Here is a 23,653-nt window from a genome sequence, read left to right as displayed (position 1 = left end):
AAACTCCCGGTTCATGTGCAGCAGGAGATCAGGAAATCTGATAAACAGTCAAGAACTGGAGCTGCCCTACTTTCTGAATAGGTGGAAATGCCAAATAAACAAAACAAAAGCCTTTAAAGTGGTCTCCAGGAACGTCTAGTCTGTCACTCTACCAAATGCCTGCATTCAGAAGCCACCCTAAGCCTTCACTGCAATGCAGCAGTTGTTAGAAAGGGCATTACTGTTAGCCTCAGGGGGTACAACCCCCCCACTGGTTGTTTTTATTGCTCTTTACCAAGTCTGTAGTAGTGACACACACAAACCGGCACATGAAATATAACCCGGCACTCACCAGCACAAAGCCAGCAGCAAATCTGCCTATGCACCCTCAGCAGATTGGAAACGCATTATGGGAGAGCTCAGTTGCTCTCATCTTCCAGAGCGCTCTATTTATTTTGTACAAGGCACTCCAAACCCTTCTTCAATGTGTTTGATACCAGGAGCCCCAATGCGCTGACCATGGCCCAGAGGATGCTGGCAGGTTCTTGATGTAGCAGAATCCCAGCTGTGCTGGCTCCAAAGACTCACCGGTGCAATGTTGTATTTACGGTCAGGGCTGTAGTTAAGCAAAGCATATTTTGTTTTCAGGTTTCCAAACTGTCACTACAATTAACAATAATGTTTTGAAGAGACAAAACTTTTAAAATACCCTTTTAAATAAGAAGACGCGCAGGAAATGGCTAATGCAGCTAAGTTCTCCAAGAAACAGATATCACAGACAACGCATGCCTTGGAAATATTAAGATGCTCCCAGCTTAACAGTTTCCAATCCTTTTTGGACCAGATTACTCTTTACGATTTTCACTACAAACATCTTCTAAGCTCAAGGAAATCAAATGCATACATTTCTGAAATGGTGCACAAACAGATCACTGCTGTTTTCTTTTTTTATCCTTTATCCCTCAACCCCCCCGCCCCAACATCAAAAAAGCGTGACACGTTTGCATGCAGTTTAGTCATTGCCCACGAGATGTCTCCGTGCACTGCAGAGAGGTCCCAGAAGACTGGTCCGGGTAAACAGAGGAAACAAACATGGAACTCAAGTTGTGCAAAAGCTGGTCCAGCTCCTTCATTATCTTCTTTAATAAACGCTCAGTTCGTGGCTTAGCACAAGCCCATGCATCATGACAAACAAATTGCTTCTGCCTTTTTTTTTCTTTTTTTTTTTAAATGACAACATTTTTACTCATGGTGAGGGACAAAGCAAGCAATAAACAGTCTTCAAAATAAATAACTCTCCTGAGAACCAAGCAAGACCTTCCTAATACCAACATCAACAGCTGCAGAAAGCATTCCCATGACACAGCTGGTGTAGAGCTTTGTATTTCAGCTCCAAACCCACATTTTATATCATCCTAAGTACACAAGAGGATATAGAATATGCAAGCATTAAGTAACTTTCATACCTGAATCAAGGCTGAAGCCTCATACATTATACAGGCCACATTTATTCAAGCACAGCACACCTCAAATGAATTTTAACCGAGCCCAACCAACACTAGACTGGATACATGCTCAAGAATTTGCAGATAAACACACTGCAGATGTGACTATATGACAATTCACGCTAACTCTCAAATCCTGCAGCCTTCATCATCCTTCTGTTAATGCATGTGAACCGCATGGCTGTGACAGCATATCTCTTGTTCCAGTGCCACGAGGGGGTTATTTTTAGCTTGTTAAAGGCAGTTCATCTCCTTCAAAACTGGGCAGCTATCCAAACAGCCAAAGGAGAGGCAGGCTGTACTCTATCTCTTGCTTTATGGGAAAAACCCTCATTCACAAAAACAAAGACCATGCAGAACCTGTACTGTAGATATACTTGTGTTTCTATTACTCTGCTGACTTGGCTTTCAAACATATCACAGAGGAAGAGCAAAAGTTGTAATTCTGACCATTGTCTCTGCTGGTATTTATGGTCAAGTGAAAAAGGTTATCTTCCACTAGTCTGAGCAACAGGAGATATTTCACAGTTTGTAGGCTGCATCACATCAACAGGGAACCCTTCACAGCACTGGCCTCTGGGAGAAACAGTTTTCTCCAGGCTTGCCTTTAAGACAGAGCTAGCAGAAAGTGGCCCAGAAGGGCTGGGAGCCAGGCACAGGGAAGGATGCGACCGCTGCTGAGAAACTCCCTCCTGACCTCAGAATACTTTCACATTAACATGTCCTTGCCAGGTGAATTTCACAACGTGTGAAAAACAGTAATTCAATGACACTGCCCCCCTGGGGGCTTTTCACCACTCCTCCTCCCCCCCAAGCTCGTGCAATGTGTACCCACACCTTCCCCAAGCTCTTGCCAGTGCCACACCACCACTGTCAACCCATCATTCAACCCCACCCCGGCAGTAAAACAAATTGCAATTTCTTATTTTGCTGTGATATGGCTTCTGGAAAGAAGAACAGCCACATTGGGTGAACAAGATTTGGTCCCCAATATTTTGTCATTTTCTCTTGCCCAAAATTCTTAATTACGTTCACTCTAAAAACTTGCACTTGGAGTCACTGTAGTACCCAGCATGTCTGCTCAGCTACAGCATGAGTGAAGGGCACTGCACGTGCACAGAGCAATGGATATGCTGGACAAGACCATATCTCCGAAAGGTACGGTGCTGCCAGGCTTTCAACAAATGCAGCATTTACAGCTGAGCAGCAGCCCCAAGCCATGCTAAGGTGCAGCTGGACCTTGCCCTCACCTGCCCCTTCCAAGGGTGATCTGGCATGAGGCAGGATATGCAAACATTGCTAGCCCTCACCATGAAGAGGAGAAGAGTTATTAAACCCTTCAGCAGGACAAGGGCTGGCCACAACCAAGCTTCACACCAGGCTCTCCATCTCTACACCCCACTCCCCACCCCCCACCCAAAGTAAAGCATTCCATTGCAAAAAGCATTCCATTGCAGAACAGATTTCTGCTAGCAACAGCTCTTTCTTGCTTTTTTCCAGCCATACAGTGCTGTTAGAGTGAGTCATGTTCCAGCAACCTCTTTTGAGACTGCAGTGCCCTAATGGGAACGAACGCTCAGATCCTCCAAGTAATGAGGGTCCCTCCCCGTGCTCTGCACACATTTAATTTTTGAGTTATGCTTCCTATTCCTTCTCAATGCTAATGCTTTCTCTGAAATTCTCTCCCAGTCTTTTCAGAAGAACTTTTGACCCCAAGAGTGTTTTTAAACTTAAGGCATTGTTATCCTCTTCCTTATTATGCTTGTATGGCTACAGGTAATTACGTACGGATTCCCTGGTAAGGCAGAAAGGCTCGCAACAGAAAATAACTAAGCAGTCCTACAACTCAGATAAAAAATAGAAATGGGGAGGGAGGGGGGTTAAACAAATGCTTTTCTTCATATTCGCAAAACAGGTGTATTATATGTATGTATTCAGCTACATGTCTTGCTAAAAACACAAGTGGGTTTTGGCAGGGATAAGGAAACCCAGCTCCTGCAAAATCCTTTAACTGGAGACATCCTGTTTCTCTTGTAGGAAGATCAAGACCTTGCTGGGTCATGGATGTCTCTGCATGCAATGCACCCACACAGCTTGTGTGAAGGTACACATCAAGCACTTCAGGTCAATGCAAAATAATTAAACGTGAGCAAAAGGGGCTTGCCACTGCACAGCAGAGGGTCAGCACAGCTGGGGATGCTGCCAGCGGTTGTGTCCCCAGGCCTTGTCTGCACAGTGAGCTCAGGCATGGGGAGGCAAATTGCCTCGCTTCCAAGCTCTCCTCACAACAGGCAGGGATAACAATGACCTCCTTTTCCCAAATAAGAAACTTCTTTTTTGTACAGTTTGATTCTGCACAGAATAGATTCAGCTTAGGGTCCTGCCTCCAGCATCACAAGTGGCAGATACCCAGGGGAAGAAAGTACAGAGGAACAGTCCCCAGGCTTCCCTCCCTGCCTCCAAGCAACTACAGATCCAGCCCCACCTCGAGTCAGACACCCTCTTCTTGTACTTAGTAACTTTTTGCAACTTCAAGCCATTAATATCAAGCTGGTCACTGAATTTAAACACTTCAAACAAAGTACTCAGATCATCATATCTTGAAAACATAGCACTACCAGAAACAAAGGCAAAAAGCTTTTGAAGCAACAAAAAATGGCACATGCCTCTCTCTGAGGACCCCAAATCCCCCAAATTCTTCAGACACTTTGCAAAGTCTTGGCAGACCTGCTTTCTCTTTAGAGTTCATTTCCCAGGTTGCTCCACCAGCCAGCAATGCAGTGACAGATTCAATTTCAAGCAACAGCAATACTAGGAAAAGTGAATTACAATTAAAAATAAATCATCAAAGGCAAATTATGTCCTATCATCCTATTTCACTCGCACATAAATGATGACATTTTTAAATAGCAATGTCAACTGCAAAAAAGCAAAATGGCTGTGTGTATGTGTGTGTGTGTGCGTGTGTAGTGCAGCAGGGCCAGTTTAAAATCCCTGGAGTGCCCCTGGACAATTTAGCACAACACAGCTCTGTGGCCTGGTATTCTGTAGCTGAAGTTAAGGAACATTTTGACCAAACTAGCTCTGAGGGGAACACACTTTAAGGATATCGATGTTACCCTTTTTCTGCCCAGCAGCACAAGTTTTATTGAAGTTTGAACTTTAAGGGATGTTTTATGTTAAACAAGGCTTTACATAAGGAGACTACGTAAAAACAGAGCTCCAATTAAACTTGATTATTATTTTTTTGTTACTGAAACACAACTGGACTTTCAAGTAAGACAAGTGATATTTCTCTCCAATGAAAGTTTTGAAGTGTCACTAACCTTCTGCTCTGTCCTGGGGAAGCTGACCAGCTCTGGTATTGTTTCCCTGGCTGGAAACCATAGCGCAAAACTTGAGTTTTAAAGAACCTGCTAACAGGGAGAATTTTTAATAGGCAGCCACTAGAAAAGATAGTTCTTTCTTTTTTTTCTTTTAGATTTGTCACAGAATCATAGCGCAAACCAGGCTGAAAGGGACCTTTAAGGGTCCCTGGTCTAGACCCCATCTCAAAGCAGAGACAGCTTAGGTCAGGTTCCTCAGGGCCTGGTCCAGCTGAGTTCTAAATAACTACAAGGATGAAGATTTGAACATAAACCTTAGTTCCAACTGATTCTTTTTTCTGCCTGGTTCAGTGTTTAAGCAATCAGGTGCTAAGGCATTAATAGCAAGTCCATCAGGTCTATAAATTACAGTTCTGAATATTCAGTGCTGAACTATATTCACACCAAATGAAAGAAGACCTTAGACAACCTTTAAGAGCTCCTGCAAGTTTTGTATCTTCTACATTTGCTCAAGAACTAGATCTACACCGTGCTGGTCAGAAAAGGGACAGTGAAGCCTCAGCTGACAGTAAATCATTCTGAATTACTTGCTGTTACCTAACCACCCAGCACCTGACAGCATCCATTTAAGTCTCTACAAAGCCCTGCACAGTAAACAAGAAGATTCATTAGTTTCTTGTCAGAGGTGAGAAATCGGTGGTGAGGAAGGTAACTCCTGGCCAGGGCTGGGTTGAAAATCAGTTTCAAATCTAAGAGGTCTGATGCTTAAACTGAGACCACAGTCTCAGTTACCGGGTCCAGACCTTGAGTACCGCCCAGCCTGGAAGTCTAAAAATTTTATTTGTACTGATTACAAATGGTCCAGCTTAGTTCCTTCTTCAATCATCAGTCACAGTGACCCCTTATCCACAGTATAAATATAATGGAATACATAGGAAAAAAAGAGAAAACACATGAGTACCATCAAGAGAGTGGCAGCAGCAAAGAACAGTAATTTCCAAAGCAATTCTGCAATGATCTATGTGACTATACATACATATATATATTTTTTAACAAATCAATTCATGTGATGTCTCACATTCATACTGCCCTTGAAACCAGTTTCTAAGCTCTGCTATGAAATACCCCACCCCACCCCATCTTGCCAAGTGGGGGGAAAAAAAAAAAAAAAAAAAAAAAAGAGCGTGAAGTTTATCTTTTCCATACATATACCTTCCTGCGTCCTGCCTTGTGACACACAGGGTTTGCACAGCTCAGCTCAGGCTGCCCTGATCTGATGAGGACGGAGCGGGTAGAGGGGTCTACACTGTACAGACTGTCCATCCTGGGCTGCAGAGAGTCTTGTCTGCACTCCCAAGGCTGAGATAGCAATTAAAGGAGAATGCAAACACATCCTGTGCTTCAGATTAGAAGAGGAAAGATTTCATATGCAGCTCAAGCATAAAAAGAAAAGGTCCCAAGAGTCGCTAATAACTTGTGACATCCCTCTGAATTACATCCCCTCCAACAAAAAAAAAGCAAGAAAACCAAAACAGAAAAAGGAAGGAAAAAAAATAATCTTGCTGCTCTTCTTCTAATGCATTTATTTTGCACTCAGATTTCTGTGATTTCCCCTCCATCCCCCAGCAATGTATTACAAAAGCAGACAGCTACTGCCATCGGGGGTAAGAGTGCCAGGTAGGCAGATAAATCAAACTGGCTCTGAATGAGGCTAGGACCACTGACTGCCAGCTGCAGTGGCACTGGGGTGGACAGACACTGGGGCAGGCTCCAAATGCAGGTCCACGCTGAAAGGGCTCTGGGCAGGCTGGTGCAGCTGGGTCTTCACGGTGGTGCACACCTCAACTACCGTGAGCTCTCCCTAGCATTATGTTTATCTGGAAAGAGAACACCCAATAAAAAAGCCACCCCTGAGAACCAGGCAGAGCCTTGCTGGAAAATAAGGAGCAAGCCAAGTGACAAATAACTCCTAGTATGTGCAAGAGTCACTGGAATGCCAGCAAGCTGCATTCTGAAGGCACATATAATTAAATTTTGACAAAATTTATTTTTATGTTCAAGCATTGCTGAGCTACAGCCTTATGAGAAATTACCAGAATTTGAAACATGATATAAAGAAGAATTTAGAGTATTTTGATAGCCAAAAGAACACTTAGGTGCCCACTCAAGTTAGCACACAAACACTACACCTTCATCAGCATGCTAAGTATCCCCTGTTTGTTTTTCCCTTCCTCCTCCCAAAAAGGCACCCTGGCACACAGAAGAGGAGACAGTGCAGAAAAAACAAAACTCATCACAGTAGAAGAGATGTGTGAGAATGAGGTCTGTTACAAGCATAGGCTCAAAGAAAGTCAGAGATAACAGGCAGGTATGAGGTGAACACCAGCATCAGCTAGACTGCAGAGCGAGACTCATCCCAGAGAGTAGTCTTTTGCTCAGAAAAGGGAAAGTATAAGAATACAAAATCAAAACAGATCACCAAACCAGTATCATGTCTAAGCTGTCCAAAGCTTTAAGATGTGTATCATAATAGAAGAGGAAAAAAAATATAAAACCTTCAGGTGAATCCACCTGCTTTCCCCCACCGGAAAACCAGCCCACAAGCTCTTTAGAGTAGCAAACAATTTTGTTCTTTGTACAATACAGCAGAGGCCCAGAACACCAATGAAGTTTCAGAGAGCTGCTACATTACAAATAAATAACAATAATCCACTTAATCTCTGCTTAATGCAGCCCTGAAGGGAATGCAAGTGAGATTATCAACTGGCAGCATTTATTCAGCAGTTACAGTTCACAGTCAGAAAGTCATACCCCTCCCCTCAAAAGTGTCTGTTGGCTTCAACAGAGCAAATAAAAACTCGAAGACTTGGATCACAAACTGTTAAAGAACTTCGGTTACAAAAGGAGGGGAAAGAAGAGCGTGTTACCGCGTAAGCGCCACGAGAGACTTTGCATCAGATCCAACAAAAGCAGTGGAAGTGGGTGGAAAACAATCCAATGGCAGAGAGAAAAACAAAACCATGGTTGCCACATAGCTTGGAGGACATGAGAGCTCCTGCTCCCAGTGCTGCTGCTTTGCTGCAACACGCTAGGATGCTGTGGTAGATGCCATCCCTGTTTCAGCTTGTCCCCTACATCCCATGCAAAGAAGGGCTGGATGGGACTGCCCCGTCCTGAGGCCATGCCAGGCTGTAGGAGAACGTGACAGATGAAAACAGGCGTCAAGAGGGAGAGTAAAAACATCACACCAAAGCCACACTTACAGCGACCAGTTTTTCAGGAGACACATTCACTCCCTTCACATCATCTTCTTCTTCTGGCTCTTCATTTTCCTTATTGTCAGTGCAAGAGACAGAGTCTTGGACTGAGCAAGTGCTAAGCAAGTCTGGCAAGCTGGTAGATGGGTACTTCAGAAAATCCCCTTCAGCAGGTTCCTACCCAAGAGACAACAAACATGTTACATCGCATGCAGAAAACCACTAAAGTCATGGTGAAACTGCTTCATTTCACCTGCCCAGTGACAGCTCTGTGGCAGTTCTCCTCTTGTTACACACTTCCACGTGCCCAAATTTTAGTGGTCCAGTTAGAAAAAAGCAAACCTGATTTTAAAGCACATATATAGAAAGTACAGGCCAATACGCATCTAAACCATTTAGATTTATAAAGGCGGTTTTAAAATAAATGCTTCCCCAGCAGCCTGCTCCTTCCCACTCTGGGTTTTATTAAATGTCACTGCGAGCAGATCCAGAGTTTACAGGCCTTATTACTCTTTTCATTGCATCCCAAATCACGCTCTGTGTTCCTGCTCCCTCCCTGCAGTTGCCCCTTTCACACGTTTGTCTACCTACACACACAAGAAAAATACACCAACAACCCTACTCAGGAGACCAAAATGAAAACTGACCCACTGATCCTCTACCAACTCAGCCCTGATGCTTCAGAATCTGTTTACAGTCTTTGGCACCTTTTCCAGGAGGCAAACACATGCATCAGCCAAAAGCAGTGGCCAGACATTCATTTTATTGCTTTCAGAACAGATCCTGTGTTCAAGAGCACTCACCGAGCCAAATGGCAAGGCTGCTTTCCCATACCAACAAATAGCGCCCCGAGAGAGCTGCGGGGGAACACTTCACCTATTTACACCTTTTCTGAGACCGCCTGGAACACAGCACAGGCTGGATTCCCCACCACTTGCCTTTCCAAGTCCTCCTCCCAGGGGCATGAAAAATGTCCAAGCACACAGAGCGTGGGCCAAACAGATTCACAGCCTGATCAGGAATGTGAAGTTTTATGTGATAAGCTTATATGCAATGATTATTTTGCTGCAGTCATCATATGAAAATACTTTTAAGGATAAATTTATGCAGTCTACCATCTTGCATTTTAGCTGAAAGTCCAATTGTCTAAAGGAAATACAACATGTACCTACTTCAGATCCAAGTGTGGTGTTTCCAGAATAAACACCAGTGGGCTTAATACCAGGCTGTGAACCTACAGAAGCTCTTCAATGAACTTCACTGTCTAACCGAAACATTAGAAAACTTATAGGTTGTTCACATTGAATATAGTGAGATAGAGGCTCTTCTTGAAAACCATGAGCATAAAGTGTCCTGGGAAACCATAAGAGCACCCAGACATTAAACGCACAGAAACCTGCATCAGGTTGGCTGGGGCAACCTGAAGATGAAGCTAAGAAAAAATTTACAAACACTGACACAGTGCCTTACTGACACTTCACACTCCACCTGGAAACGCAGGTTTACAAGCAGTCCCTCTAACACAAGATCCTCTTTCTCAACAAGGGGACCGAGTGCCCCCTCAGTGAGTTCACAGGTGACCCCCAGCTGGGGGGAGCGTTGATCTGCGGGAGGGCAGGAGGCTCTGCAGGGGGGTCTGGGCAGGCTGGAGCGATGGGCCCAGGCCAGTTGTGTGAGGGTCAACCAGGCTCAGTGCCGGGTCCTGTCCGTGGGTCACACCAGCCCCCGCAGCGCTGCGGGCTGGGGGCAGGGGGCTGGGAACTGCCTGGGGGGAAAGGGCCTGGGGGGGCTGGTCGGCAGCCGGCTGGGCATGAGCCCCCCGTGTGCCCAGGTGGCCAAGGAGGCCAGCAGCATCCTGGCTGGTGCCGGGAACGGCGTGGCCAGCAGGGCCAGGGCAGTGCTGTCCCCCTGCACTGGGCACTGGCGAGGCCGCCCCTCGACTCCTGTGTTCAGGTTGGGCCCCTCACTGCCAGGGGGACGCAGAGGGGCTGCAGCGTGTCCAGAGACGGGCAGGGGGCTGGTGCCGGGGCTGGGGCACAAGGCTGGTGGGGAGCGGCTGGGGGAACTGGGGGGGGTCAGCCTGGAGAGGAGGAGGCTCGGGGGCACCTTGTGGCTCCCTGCAGCTGCCTGACAGGAGGGTGTGGGCAGGGGGGTCGGTCTCTTCTCCCAGGTGACAAGTGACAGGGCAAGAGGAGACAGCCTCAGTCTGTGCCGGGGAGGTTTAGGTTGGGTGTCGGGAAAAACGTTGTCACTGACAGGGTGGTGGAGCACTGGGACAGGCTGCCTGGGAGGTGGTGGAATCACCATCCCTGGAGTGTTTAAAAAGCACATAGATGTGGGATTAGTGATGGACCTGGCAGTCCTGGGTTAATGGTTGGACCTGATGATCTCAAAGTATTTTCCAACCTAAACGATTCTGTGATTCTCTGAGACCCCCAGGTGCTTTTGGGAGCCAGCTGGCTGCCCACAAGATAGTCACATCAGTTCAAGTGGGGAGCAGCAGGCTGTGGTATGGGGAGGAGAGCAAATCGGCAGGATTTTCTTAAACAAAAGACAAAATATGTAATATCCCCTCAACCTCTCCTGCGATGAATGCAGAATGAAGAGCCCAACGGATAAATGAGTTCCACTCTCATTTCCCTGAAATTTCATGCTTCTTTATCTGCAAGAGCTCCACTTCAAGCTATTAACAAGGACAAAATAAGTTACTCGAGCCAAGAGATCATCATCAAGAGACCTCAGGCACACAGACAGGACGAGATGAGAGCTACGGAAGCTATGCAGGCAGGAAGCAGAAAAGGCTGAGCACAGCCTGCTTTATTTAACGTATATTTTAAGAAAATGGTTGCACACATACAAATGCATGTGTTTCAAATGCACACTGAACAACAGTGCCAATACCAGCAAGTCATTAAGTGGTCTATACACTGCTGATTTGCCACAGATTTATGGCAGCTACTGAAATGTTTCCCATAGCTATGTGTTAAATTTAGGGGAGCAAATGTGCACGTGATTCCCTGTCAAAACCCATGCCCTTTCCATGCAGCACTTGCACAAACTCTTGTGGATGGACGTTCAGGAGACCACCAAGGACCGTACCTTGCTAGCGACCACCAACTGCACCAGGCCAGCAGCTGAGCGAAGGAGAGCCACGGCGTCCTGGTGGGAAAGCCCAACCAGTGACTGCCCATTGATCATGAGGAGTTCGTCGCCCACCATCAGCCTGCCGTCCCTGCAGAAACAGAGTGGAAACACAGAGCTGCAGGGCAGTCCTTCCCTTGTGTCAGGCTCTGGTGGCATGAAGTGGGATGTGAAGACATAGACAACATGTGACCTGCCTGATGCTAAGCTTGATCTGTGCAGTGTTATTTGGCCAAAACAGCAGCTCAGAAAGGTGCCCCCAGGAAGCCATTTTTATAACCAGAGCCATTTCACCCTCTTTGTAAGGCTGAGGCTCCTCACACCTTCTCCATACCCCAGCAGATGGTCAGGGAGCAGCAGTGAGCCTCATCTTCCACCCTGTCAGGGAGAAGGGCCAGGCCTGGCAGTGAGCACCCTGCGCTGCACTAACCACACTCACTCACTGCCAGTCCCATGGGAAAGGCTCGTCTTCCAAGAAGGGACTTGGGGGAAAAGCCCCACAAGACATCAGGCTCCTTGGTTTACATTCCATCACCAAGCATTTGATCTGTCTATAGTTTGGACTAAACATACTGGCAGAAGCTTCAGTGACTAACCACACAAAAAAAAGTTTTTAAGCTAAATATGCCATGTTATCACCCTCACACAATGGGATGGCAAAAGCCCCGCACCCATCTCATAAGTCTGCCAAACAGTGATGACCACAGATGCTCCATCACACCCATGCCCAGGAAGGCACTGCTGTCACCTCACCTGTGTGCGGAGCCACCTTCCTCCACGTGGGTGACGATGATGCTGTGAGGGGACCGCTTCGACCCTCTGCCTCCTGTTATCTGGATTCCCAGCCCGTCCGTTCCTTTCAGGATGTGCATCTTCCATATGCGGCAACCTTCTCGCTGAGAGAAAACGTGCAGAGAGTCCTTGAATTTGGATTTGGACACTGAGAGAGGGCCAGGAGGGTACAGGAGGGAGCTATTTAGTACCTTGCTGCCCATCACCACACATCCGTATAGCTCAAGCTATATGGGTGTTTTTGCTCAGCTTTGCTGGGTTAGCTGTGGTCCAAGCGAAGGAGGCAGAAAGGAGAAGGCAGCACAGAGCAGGGTCAGCATGTAGAGGTTTCCTTGCAGGGCTGTTTTTTGCAGCTTTTCTGAGCCACGCAGAGGTGCTGCTCTCAATGCCCTGATCCTTCCTGAAGCAGCCAGCAGCCTCAAACCCCTTCGCCAAAACTCAAGGATGAGCTGTGGAGGGCTGCAGAGGAGCAAAACATTGTTCAAGGGGCACCTTGAACACGGGGTAGCACAGTGGCTATTGCAGCAGGGACCAGACTGGCATCACACAGAAGTGTTTCCCTCTCCAGAGGGGTATGCAGGATTTGAGACATACCAGCTTCAAATTGTCAGCTCCCAATTGAATATTTCTTATTGGACAGCTGTTGTACAGACTGTAAATAATATTTTAAACAAATAAATAAATTTACCCACCGCAGAGAATAACTTTTCAGTATAAGCAAGGTAATAAGCGATGTTTAGGATGTCTTTATTATTTTTCTTTCAATTAGTATAAAGATTTATCCAAAAAGTGCTTTACAAATTCCAGAGCAGTAAGACATGAACAATTCCTATGAGTCCTAGTGACAGGACTAGGCGCATGGAAACACAACTGTGGCAAGTATCAGCAGAGCAAAAACAGAAAGAGAAAAACAAGCAAGCAAGCAACAAGACACGCAAGGCGACTGTTGTGACTATTTCAGAGAGGGGAAGAACCAGGATAACAGAATTGAGAAACCCTAGGAAGTTTTCAAACTTGCAAGACAGCAAAATGCACAATTCAGAGGCAATTTTTAGGCCATGTGTTGTAGTCACTGGGCACCAGGTCAGCTATTTCTGACTGGGTCTGTTATGCACACAAGTAACATTCTCACAGTACGCAAACACCCAAGTAGCAAAGATGATTAAAATTTCATGCCAAACTGTAAAGAGCACATACAAATTGCTGCTTGTTTCTCAGAAGGGGAACTGCTAAATATATCGGCAAATGCAAGGGTTGTAGCAGCAACCTGCATGTTTTAGGCCAGCATTGTTTACCAGAGCCTTTATTAAAGGAAGAAAATATGCTTTTTTGCCTTTTTTTTTTTTTTTCACCTGATCCCTGGGGCCCTATGCTGAAACTTTTAAACTCAATGCAAGATGAGTTTTTCAGATACAGGAACAAAGAGGTCAGTATCTACACCAATATCTTAAGAACAAAGTGAAAATAATAATAATAATAATAATGTTACACAGCCCCTAGAGCCTTACACAGGTAGGAGAAACAGAAAAAACAAACCAGGTGTCTTAAAAGGTAAACCAAAAGTTTTAGCCTAAAAACATATACCTGTGGGCAATTTGATAACTTCAAAGTCATGCACACAGGCAATATCCCAACAGGTTTAAGTGGGATCCTCAGTGCATCGATTAAGCTCAGTCGCCTGCTGAATAACAGGACGTGTCAGGACAGAGAACACTTTGAGATAAATTAGAGTGATACATGAGACGCTGTGTTAAATGTAGGGGCAAAAGTCAACTATATTTATCTACTTAAAAAAACAGAACTGAGCTACAGCATGAAAATACTCCAGAGACATTTTATTGCTATAAAGTACTTTGCACTCATAATGAAAATGGTGTAACAGAGAAATACAATCTCTCTGCCTCCCCCAGCCAAGCCCAGGCTGAAATGATGACCATCTATTCTCCTCACAAGATGCCACTCTTGAGTATCCTGTTGCTACATCCAGTTTGGAAGCAGACCCTTCAATAAAGTTTAACAATGCAGTCATAAAATTGTGTTTAATGATTTGCAAAAGCTTTTTGGAATGCAAGTTATGCAGAGGCCTACGATGTGCAGCGCCTAGCTTGCATTCCTCAGCACTCCTCACTATCACTCATTTTAAAAAAAAATCCAAAATTTATTAAGTGACCCACTCTCAAATATTCATTTACATAGCAAAGCACTTAAGAGCAGCAAATGGCAAGACTCTGCTCTTAATGAAAGCAGCACCTTACTCCCCTTGAACTCGCACTGAAATCAAAAGCACTTGCAAAGGAAAGCATTACCCAGTCTGAACACGGATGGCAGAACGCAGCCACAATAAACACAACGAAACCACTTGGCACATACCCAATCACTTCTTCCAGTCATTTTCAAATGACATGGTCACCATCTCCTGTGTAAGAAAAGGCTGTCCCTCAAGTCCCCGCCGGTCAGCTGCACACATTTCACACTGGGGATACACAATTCTGTGTCGACTGGAAATCAGATCTCCTCACTCTTCTTCCCCTCTTCATAAAACATTCACAGCTCTTTATTTAACCATGTGCTACAAAGCAAACGCCCCCCACCAATACACACGTACCTCCAAGGTATGTCACTCCAAAAATTTGGAAGCTAAGTATTAAGGAGCAGATTGCTAGCCTTTGCTTGAGGCCTTTTGGAGAAAGGGGGTGTTCAGCAGAACCCCCCTCCCCTCCCCACGAGGCTGCTACCTCTTTTGCACGGAGCAGCGTGGGATACTTCACAGCCAGCTAGGAAATGCTGCCGCTTTGCATGTGCACCTTATGTGCCTCCATCACAGGAAAGCCTTACCAGTAAAGCTCTGTGCTAAATCCAAGGACTTGTAAATGCATTTAAATTTTCCTTAAAACCAGTTTTTCTGAGTTATTGGAGATTCCCAGGTTCAACAACACAAAGCCTAAACACTTCAAAAAAAGAAAACGAAAGAAGCAGAGTGATGTATGTCTTCAATTTTGAAATTTTTTAACAGATCGTATTTTCAAGCTTTCCTTCATAAACAAAAAGACTACAAGCTCACTTAGTCTTTAATGAAAGCTAGGATTCTGGCATATTCACTCCACTCCAGAGACTTACAATACCCAAGGGAAACTCCAAGTGTAGTTACATTTGGCAGTTTACAGGACTGATGTCACTGTCCTTGGAGCCTGCATGATCCCTGCCCAGAGGAGGACGAGTTTAACTGCTGACCAGTCTCCTCTGATTGCCTGCACAGTTCTGGTTGCTGCTTGGCTGCTGTCAGTTTTATATTCCTATTCACTTCTGAACTTTTCCATCCTCTTGGAATAATTCTTATAGCTTCATTTATATATGACTCGGAATAATCCCCCCAGCTTTGTTCACAAGCCACACAATAAATCTGCTTACGTGCACCCACAGCTCTTGGTGCAAAAAAGCATTTCATGCCCAAAGCAGAGATGTGCTGATGCCAGTCCAGCCAGGTATATCGAAATCCAGACATTCTCAGCAAGAACAGAGAGAGAGGCACTGCCAGCTCCTGACGCAGCCAGGGGCTAGGTGGTACCCAGCTCTGGCCACTCTCAAGAGTGAGGAGACCAACCTACATCCCTTAACCAAAGTCAAGCCACAGTAACACAGCTCAGCACTTGAGAACCAAAGTGGAAAGGGCTCAGTAGAAAACATGGGCTGAATATCTGCATACGACAATCCAGAAAATTTAATGCAATTCACCTGAGATTTGGCCAAGAGGGAACACTCAGAAAGACACCCATGCTTGCTTTGAGAGCGTCAAAGGAATGAAAAGTCAAAATTTCCTTTCATTTGTTCCCCACCTCCTGGAAGTAAATACTTTAACTCTGCTCAGATCCAGCTGATGGACTTTGCTTGTAAACTCAGTGCCAGCAGAAGACCTGCCTACACAGAGGGACTGTGGATTCCTCTCAGTGGAAGGGTTTCATGGACACAACGGACCAACATTTGTCAAAGACGGTCTCAGGAGATAAGACGGGATCATCTCTTGAAGTCCCTCTCAGACCTACTTTTTTTTTTCTACCCCCCTCACACAGCAAGCAGAAACACAGATGGTCAAGTCAGGCTGCAGTTGGGCTGATGGCTGATTTTTGTTCTCTGCAGTTACATCACTCTTAGGTGACTCAACTTTCCTCCTCAGTTGGCTCTTTCAAGCAGGCAGCCCTTTGGACCAGATTTTTCCACTTCAGGCTGTTCAAAGTGCCTAAGCTACAAGTAATTAAAATGTTTCTAAAGACAGTGTGAATATTCTACTTGGATTAATCACAAACAAACAAATAAAAAAAAAATAATAATAAAGGTCATCTTATGTAACAGACCACAAGTGGGAACAGAGAATACAGCTGGCAGCTTCAAGTGGGTCCCCACAGGCCATCCTTATCCACCATGAAGCCATTGTACATCAGGCAGCCTCTGTTCAGAGCGAGCCTACATCTGGAACAAACTAGCATGCTACAGATCAGAAAGGACGCACGCTGCCAGAGCGACGTGGGGAAGCTCGCCTTCTGCCTCCTCCAAGTGCATACCATCAAACGCTTGATTTCATAAGCACATCATTAATAAAACAAAAAGGAACGTTTTTCCTCGGAGTGTTGAGGAAAAGAAATAAATAAGTAAAAGACATTGGAGCCGTTCTTCCCCCCTTTCACCAGCTAATTGCAGGGGAGTTTAAAGGGGTTTGACTGATTTTGACTGTGCCATGTTCAAGAAGCTGCAAATCTATGTTTAGAAAGGAAAAATTGCTTTGAAATCTTGTATTAAAGAAAAGCTTGGCAGGAGCAAGGTGTAAACAAATGGAAAACAGAAACACAGTAAGTAGTTAAAAAGCTAGACAGTAAAATGGAAAATGTAAAATAGTTGTCTACAAAAAAGCACTTTCTGTCACAGCAGCAATTCAGCTGAACCTGGTATAAATAAGTAACAATTTTTAAATAAAAACAGAGATAAGCCCTGATGAGAATACCAATAACCACACAAGGTCTGTACGCACACAGTGACTGCCACGGGCCCTACCATAGCCCATGGGATACCTTCCTTCCTCTGCATTTCAACTGTCCATCTGCACCGTTCCCACTTAGGAAGTTCACAGGTTTTCCCCTATAATAGCCACAGAAGCAAAGCGCAAGCTTTTCTTCACTGGCCACGAAGTTGCTTTGGAAACGTGACACTTAAGAGAAAGTTCTAAGTTTCATGCAGTAAAACCAAAATTACTTCAATAGGCTTCATTGGGAGCTGGCAGCCAATGTGCTGCTCACACACAGCTGAAAACCAGTATACAACCAGAACAAAATCTCCCAAACAGAAATGCATCGCATTCAGACCAGCAACGACCAGTGCAGCATCCTCTTCGACAGGGAATACACTGGGATGGCCACGTCAGCACACCACTCCCCAGCATCCTCCACTGATGTGGGATAAATTAAAAGCACTGCTCCCAGCTGTCTGCCCCACCTTGGGTCAAATCGTGCCTCCTCCCACTATCCCCATTCCCCAGCCGGCAGGTGGGAGAGATGGATCAGTAGCCGGGAAATTAACTTGCATGATCACATACCAGGTGAGTAGCTCAAACACGTCAATCTCAAGATACAGTCAAAAGCCATCACTCTTCACATCACAGATATTAGTGTGAATGACTCAGTACCAGAAAATCATGCCAAAATCTGATTTTTGCAGATTCTTAACAAACCAATTATTTCATTAGTGGATAATAAGTATATTTTTCATCTGATCTCAAGCAGGTTATTTTTAAGGCTGATTTGACAGCGGGAATCCTGCTTTCATCTGCTGCCTTGGGGTTTGTTTTCATTGTTGTACAAGCAAGCTAAACAACTCCAAGACAAATCAAAAGGGGGGGGGGGGGATGGGCAGGGGGCAGAATATCTACATTTCTTTGCCAATAAATTATTCCAAGACAGAAGTTGTTTGTCCATCACTACTGCCTATGAATATTTTTTAGCACTGAGCTACTGAAGCCTTTGGCTTCTACCTCTGAATGATGCAAGCCACACAGCAGGTATCTCCTACACCACTTGAAAGAGGGGGGAAAAAAACCCAACGCCCAAGTAGCCCTTAATATGAATTACACAGTGTTGACCATGTGAAGTTTCCATGTCTTCAAAATAAGCAGGAGCCAGCAGTACAGACACAACTCTGATTGCATTCAAGTGTCCACTACTGATCCAACAACTCACCTTGTTTGGACAAACAGCCACCAGACACTCGGCATTCTTTCATTGAAACAGCAGTACTTTCCCCAAGGAAGAGATGTGTCTTAGGGGACAAAGCCTGAGGGAAAATCTAAAGCAAAAACATACCCTCCCTCAAATACAAACACACAATTAAAATACACAAAACAGGTATCACAGCAGAGTGGATGAAAAATCTGCAACTTAAATTAAGAGTGTCCCCCAGGGATCCGCCTCCTGAGACAGACTGCTTGTTGACATCATTTCCTTGGCAAGGGCTTTAAACATTTTATCAGCCATTGCAGACACCTGAACTACATCATCACCCCTTACAAGAATCTGCTGGAGTCATTTGTCATCCCAAGCCATCGCCATCTGGATTGCAACCTCCCCGGGCTGCTCCCTTCTTGCCATTGACAGAGGCTTTACTGCACCATCAGCCAAAGGGCTTCTCAGCTATCCCTGACCCTGCAGGGTTAGAGCCCAGCAAGTGCTGGGCTGGGAAGCTCAGGCTTTTAAGTGTTAAAAAGTTTTCGCGTTCCCTTGGGTATCTTGCCCACACTCATCCTCTTGCTGGGCTACTGGGAATGGTTAGTTGGTTAGTTTGAAGTTTCTCAGAACACTCTCACCGCCTGCAGTAGATTAAAGTCCATCCTAGAGTAAGTCACCATGTTCCCACATCAGCTAAAGACAGGTCTCTCCTGGGAAATGGTGTTACATCTGTCAGCGACATGAATCCTTTGGGTTTGCTACGCAGTTTCAGCACCTGCCTCAAAAATTAAATGTATGTAGCTTTATAATCTCAACTAACACCTGAAACATTACAGCACCTAAGCAAACAGCATACTCTATTTTTAGGCACGTCCACTTGGTTTCAAACATTCACACTTAATGATTAAAACATAAAATGGTGTGAACTTATATTTCAGCTAAAGCCAGTCCTTTGCATTCCAGTTGTGAGTTTGCTGTATCTTTAAATACCCACGAAAAATGAAAAAAAAACCAACCCCACACTTTCAGTGTAGGTGGGAAATGCTTTCGTACTGGTGCTCTCACCTACGGCTGGTGATAGCTGAGCACGGCCGAGACCTCCTGTAACACAACCTCACACCTATCTGTGCTGCCTTTGGGGACAGCTCATTTCCAACAGTGAGGACTCTGTTTCAAGATGACAGATTAAAACTTACTCATTACAACTTACCCATTACCAGACTCTCTCTACACCCAGCCCTCCACCGCACCCTTGGAAAATTCAATCCAAAAACAGAATAAAAGGACAGATTGCTATTCAAAATTAAGATTTACAGCTACCACAGCTGTGGCTATCACTTAAATCACAGCAAAGAAAGGCAAAACCTTAGAGTCAGTTGAAAAAATCTGTCAGCTAGGAGACTTAACCCCTGAAAGCTGTGACGACGGTTGTTTTACTGCAAGGGGGAACATAACTGGCAGCACAATAATAAAAAAAAAGTTACTGTAATTTCACTATTAGTTACATCAAAGCACTTCCTAAAACCTCAAGCAAAAGCAAGGCCAAGTTTTGCCAGCACTGTACAGCTGCAATTAAAAGACAGCCCTTGTCCCTAAGAGAGTTTACAACCCAAAACAGGCAAGAGAGAGGGAAGACATGTTTATCACAGTGCACATTAAAACTTCAAGGCAGTAGATAGCCCCAGGATTCATGTTAATGAAAGCTGGAAGCAAACACAACAGATAAAAGACGTTAAGAACAGAAACATATTCTGAGGAAGGCCTTTACATGACTAAAGGTGTCTACATTAAGAACTAAAAATAGAGTTATTTATGTCTAAAACATGCATCATATGAGTTCCATAAAAGCCTTGATGAAACATTAATTACTGCTTAGGTTGCCAAAAAAAGTTGATGTAAAGCAGCTCAGCTTCAGTGGAGTACCTTGCTCACAGCAAGGTTTTCATTTTGGTACAGCAACTGGATGAGAATGTTTTTTTCCTCCATCACATTCAAAAAATAGTAAAATGCTTAAAGCCAGTACATCATTTCAAGCCTCATGTTTTGATTCCTGTAACATGCATTAGCCTTCCTCTTCTGCTTGGCAAGATAAGGAATATTTTCCATTAAGCAAAACGGAAGGCAAAGCTGGCATTTACCAATGCTAATCGGTAAATACTGCTATAGAAAGGCTGTCAGCCTTTCCTACCTACAAAGCAAAATGCAAGTCAAACGCATTCACCATTTCCTGAGACAAGCCACCTTAAAAAAAATATAAAAGCAATATTGGGCCCAAACTAAGAAGAGAGTTGCTGATAAAATGAAACCAAGTGTCACACAGCTGCAGCAATACAAAAGCAAGTGCTGGCTGGCAAAGACCTGGCCAGTCTTTTTACGTACACACACATCTGTGTGCACCTGTGTACACACTCACGAGTCTGGAGAGGGTTGTGGTCTATGAAAGCTGGGCTCAGTTGGTCTGTAAGACAATAAAGCTGGTGAGACACACTGCTCTGGCAGCTCCAACCCACTGCAGAGTAACTTGGGTTAATAACATGGAGACAAGATCTTGAAGCCCCACTATAACCCAGATCTCCCCCGAAAACCTTGTGAGGCGTGGCATTAATGTCCCCTCACCTTCCCGCCTCTTTTCTTTTATTAGATGGTACACCTGCTTCAGAAGAACACCAGACACACTTTATGGGGGGCCACCAGATGCTGACCTGTTTCCATCCTGGAAAGGCATCCCACCACAGCCCCACGCTGCTGCGCCACCACCAGCCTGGGAGACCCAGCGTGCACCCTGCACTTTTCCCATGCCATGTTTTTCTCCCAATGGAAAAATGCCCAAACGGAGAGCCTCAGCCCCTCTCCCCTGCTTCCCATTGCTATTAAAGCACTTTGCCCAATCTCCTTTACACAGCTCCCACCACTGACTGCTATATTTGGATCTGGATTTCAATCCCTTGCTCATCTGGATGCTTATACAGAAGCAAGAGGATTCAAGGGGGTTCAGGAGGTGTCTCATTTTTGCTTTTAATGATTGCTGTACAAGGACTTTTCAGACCATCCTGCTGGAGCCAGAGGAAGCAAAGGTAGCCAGTCTGCTCTGGTATACTTCATCTCCAGCCAAGCTTCTTCTGGTTTCATCAATGAAACCTCTGTCAGGCTGGCCAGACCTGGATCAGTCCAGGTCCCTTTTGATAGCTACACTCCCACCCCTCACACTCATAACCCTGGTCCTTGCAGCCTTAGTTCTGATCCCTGTCCATGCCAGCTGTACCTGACCACCTCTGGGCACTCCTAGGGGCTGCACAGCTAAGGAAGCGGTCCACAGGTCTCCCAAAAACACCACACCAAAAACAGAGGAACTGAGAACAAAAAGTGAGGGATTCTGTCCTACCAGTCAACACAATGAAACCACAAAATCTGTGTATTGTGAAGAAACCTCCTAGTTTCCTTTTCTTTATCATTTTTCAGCTGACTCCAGCAGCCCCTCCCCATACTCCTCTGTCATCAGTGTCCTTATAATTACCAGCCTACAAAACTCCACCCTGTCTCCGGTCACTGAATAAAAGTAGTAAACTTTTCTGTAGCTAAGCTCCCCAACCTTCCCAGGATGTGACGGATCATTACTCTGGCTCTGAGATTGCCTGGTCTTAAATCACTGCCCACAACTCCCGCTGCAGCCAGCCTGGGTCCTCTCCAAGGTCAGGTCTGGTTCCCAGCCCTTTGGGATCTTCCTGCCAGGTAGATACAGCCTTGCTGCTTTGAATCCCCATGTTTTAAAGGGCATTTCAGTTTATCCTAAAAATACTGCAGCACAACTTAGCCACCTGTAAACATTAAATGCCGCCTGCTAATTGACAGGTACAATATTTACTGAGGGTTACATCCCAGCAAGCAGCCGGGCAGATTTGTTTATACATAGCGCCAGCAATGCCAAGCGCACAGGAGAGACAGACCAAGATGCGGGAGATGAAAGCAAGCCTGAAGAAGGGGACTCACACATGCACACAAACCAGTAACACAGGAATCTCCTGGCAAGTTCACTTGACAAACAGTATTCGTCTCGCCTCTTGTTTCACGACTTCAGCATTGCTGTTATTAGTAGCATGCAGCGAGAAAACAGGAGAACAAACCTACGGTCATGGGAGAGGAGGTACCCAGAAAGCAAACAACACTGAAGACACATGGATGCCTCAAAAGCACTGCCAGCACAACACCCCCAAGGCATTGACCAGGAGCTGGCTGCCGGGTTCAGTACAGCAGAGGCTGAAGACATGCAGATATGACGCCATCTCTCCTCCCCTGTTCTGGTGATGACAGCATCAAAGTGACTTTCTACAAGGAGAAAAAAGCCTTTTTGCCTGGACTTCATAGTCCAATTTCAGTAATTTTCCAGTGTCCTGTGGTAGGGAAAAGGGAAGGAGCAGTGGGGAGGAGCAGAGGAGTGTGGAGGACCTGTGATGTCCTCCCGCAGCAGTGTCAGTCACCGAGCGGCTTCTGGAACTCTTTCCTCCAGCCTGCAGCCAACCTCTAGCCCGCGGCAGGCTGGCTCTCATCCTCTCCAAGCAAGCACAGTGCTTCCCAGAGGCCAACAGCCCTGGATATTCAGTTAGTCAAGGCGCGAAGGAGATGGTGAGTGCGGGCCGGGCAGTGGGGATGGAGCTGCTCTCCCTGCAGAGGGTGCGCTGGCAGGGCTCCCTGCTCAGGAGAAGACAGCTCATCCTGTGTCTACAAGAGGTTTGGCTCACACTTTGAAGCCTGGAAGGAGGCTGCAACTTCTGACACAACATCCTGGATGCTGTTTTCAAACGCCTCCTGACACGGCTGGATCTCACATGCCCAAGTGCCAGGTCACGCTTTGAAAACAGAGCTGGAAGTGAGATTTGAGGCTCCCAAGTGTCTTTATTCCATGCCTTTTAAAATTTTTATTTTTTTTAAGAGGACTCAATTTTGAAAATTTTATTCACTGTCACTGTTCAATACTTACTAAGAAACTGAATTAAGCCACTCGTTACTCTGATAGCAGTTACCCCACAGATGCTAAAGTGATGAAGTGCTGGGCTTCTGTAAGGCCCCCTTATCTTTAAAAAGCAAAGGATGAGCAAGGCATGCTATTCAGGCTCCAGCTATTCATATTTCTCCTCGCTCAAATGTCAGGAAAATGTAATTAATACTGACACACACAGAGGTCATATTTCTAAGCAAAATATTGGGGGAGTGAGGGGTGTAAAAGAGAGAGCAAGAGAAGCAATTTTACTAAACAGCTGTGCCTCCCAAAAGACTTCACAACAGATATACCACAACTGAACAGATTATAGCTCCTAAATTTGCAGTGACTCAACGAAGATTTTACATTTTACAAAGCCATCGTGTATGTGCTTTGCATTAAAAATGTATTTATTGCTCAAATTGAGATGTGTATGTTCTGAATTTAACAATTTATTTCTCAAACCAAAATT

At 45.3% G+C, this 23,653-nt stretch overlaps 1 protein-coding gene across 4 annotated transcripts in view; it reads right to left on the bottom strand.

Annotated features, from left to right (window-relative positions):
* Positions 1–23,653, bottom strand: part of PDZD2 (PDZ domain containing 2) — a 204,716-nt gene that overhangs the window by 43,479 nt on the left and 137,584 nt on the right. For 2 of the 4 annotated variants that reach the window (XM_037373554.1, XM_037373555.1), the window contains exons 4-6: positions 11,962–12,104; positions 11,167–11,299; positions 8,074–8,244 (exon numbers count right to left, since the gene is read on the bottom strand). The exons of 1 other annotated variant lie outside the window; for it this stretch is intronic. In XM_037373554.1, coding sequence (XP_037229451.1) covers positions 8,074–8,244; positions 11,167–11,299; positions 11,962–12,104 — 447 coding nt within the window. Of the gene's footprint in view, positions 1–8,073; positions 8,245–11,166; positions 11,300–11,961; positions 12,105–14,370; positions 14,584–23,653 lie in introns of those variants that run through there. One more of the 4 variants, XM_037373557.1, reaches the window with a different exon arrangement.

The sequence above is a fragment of the Falco rusticolus genome, chromosome Z (genome assembly GCF_015220075.1).
Source record: "Falco rusticolus isolate bFalRus1 chromosome Z, bFalRus1.pri, whole genome shotgun sequence".
NCBI lineage: Eukaryota > Metazoa > Chordata > Aves > Falconiformes > Falconidae > Falco > Falco rusticolus.
This window is presented reverse-complemented; position numbering and strand designations above follow the sequence as displayed.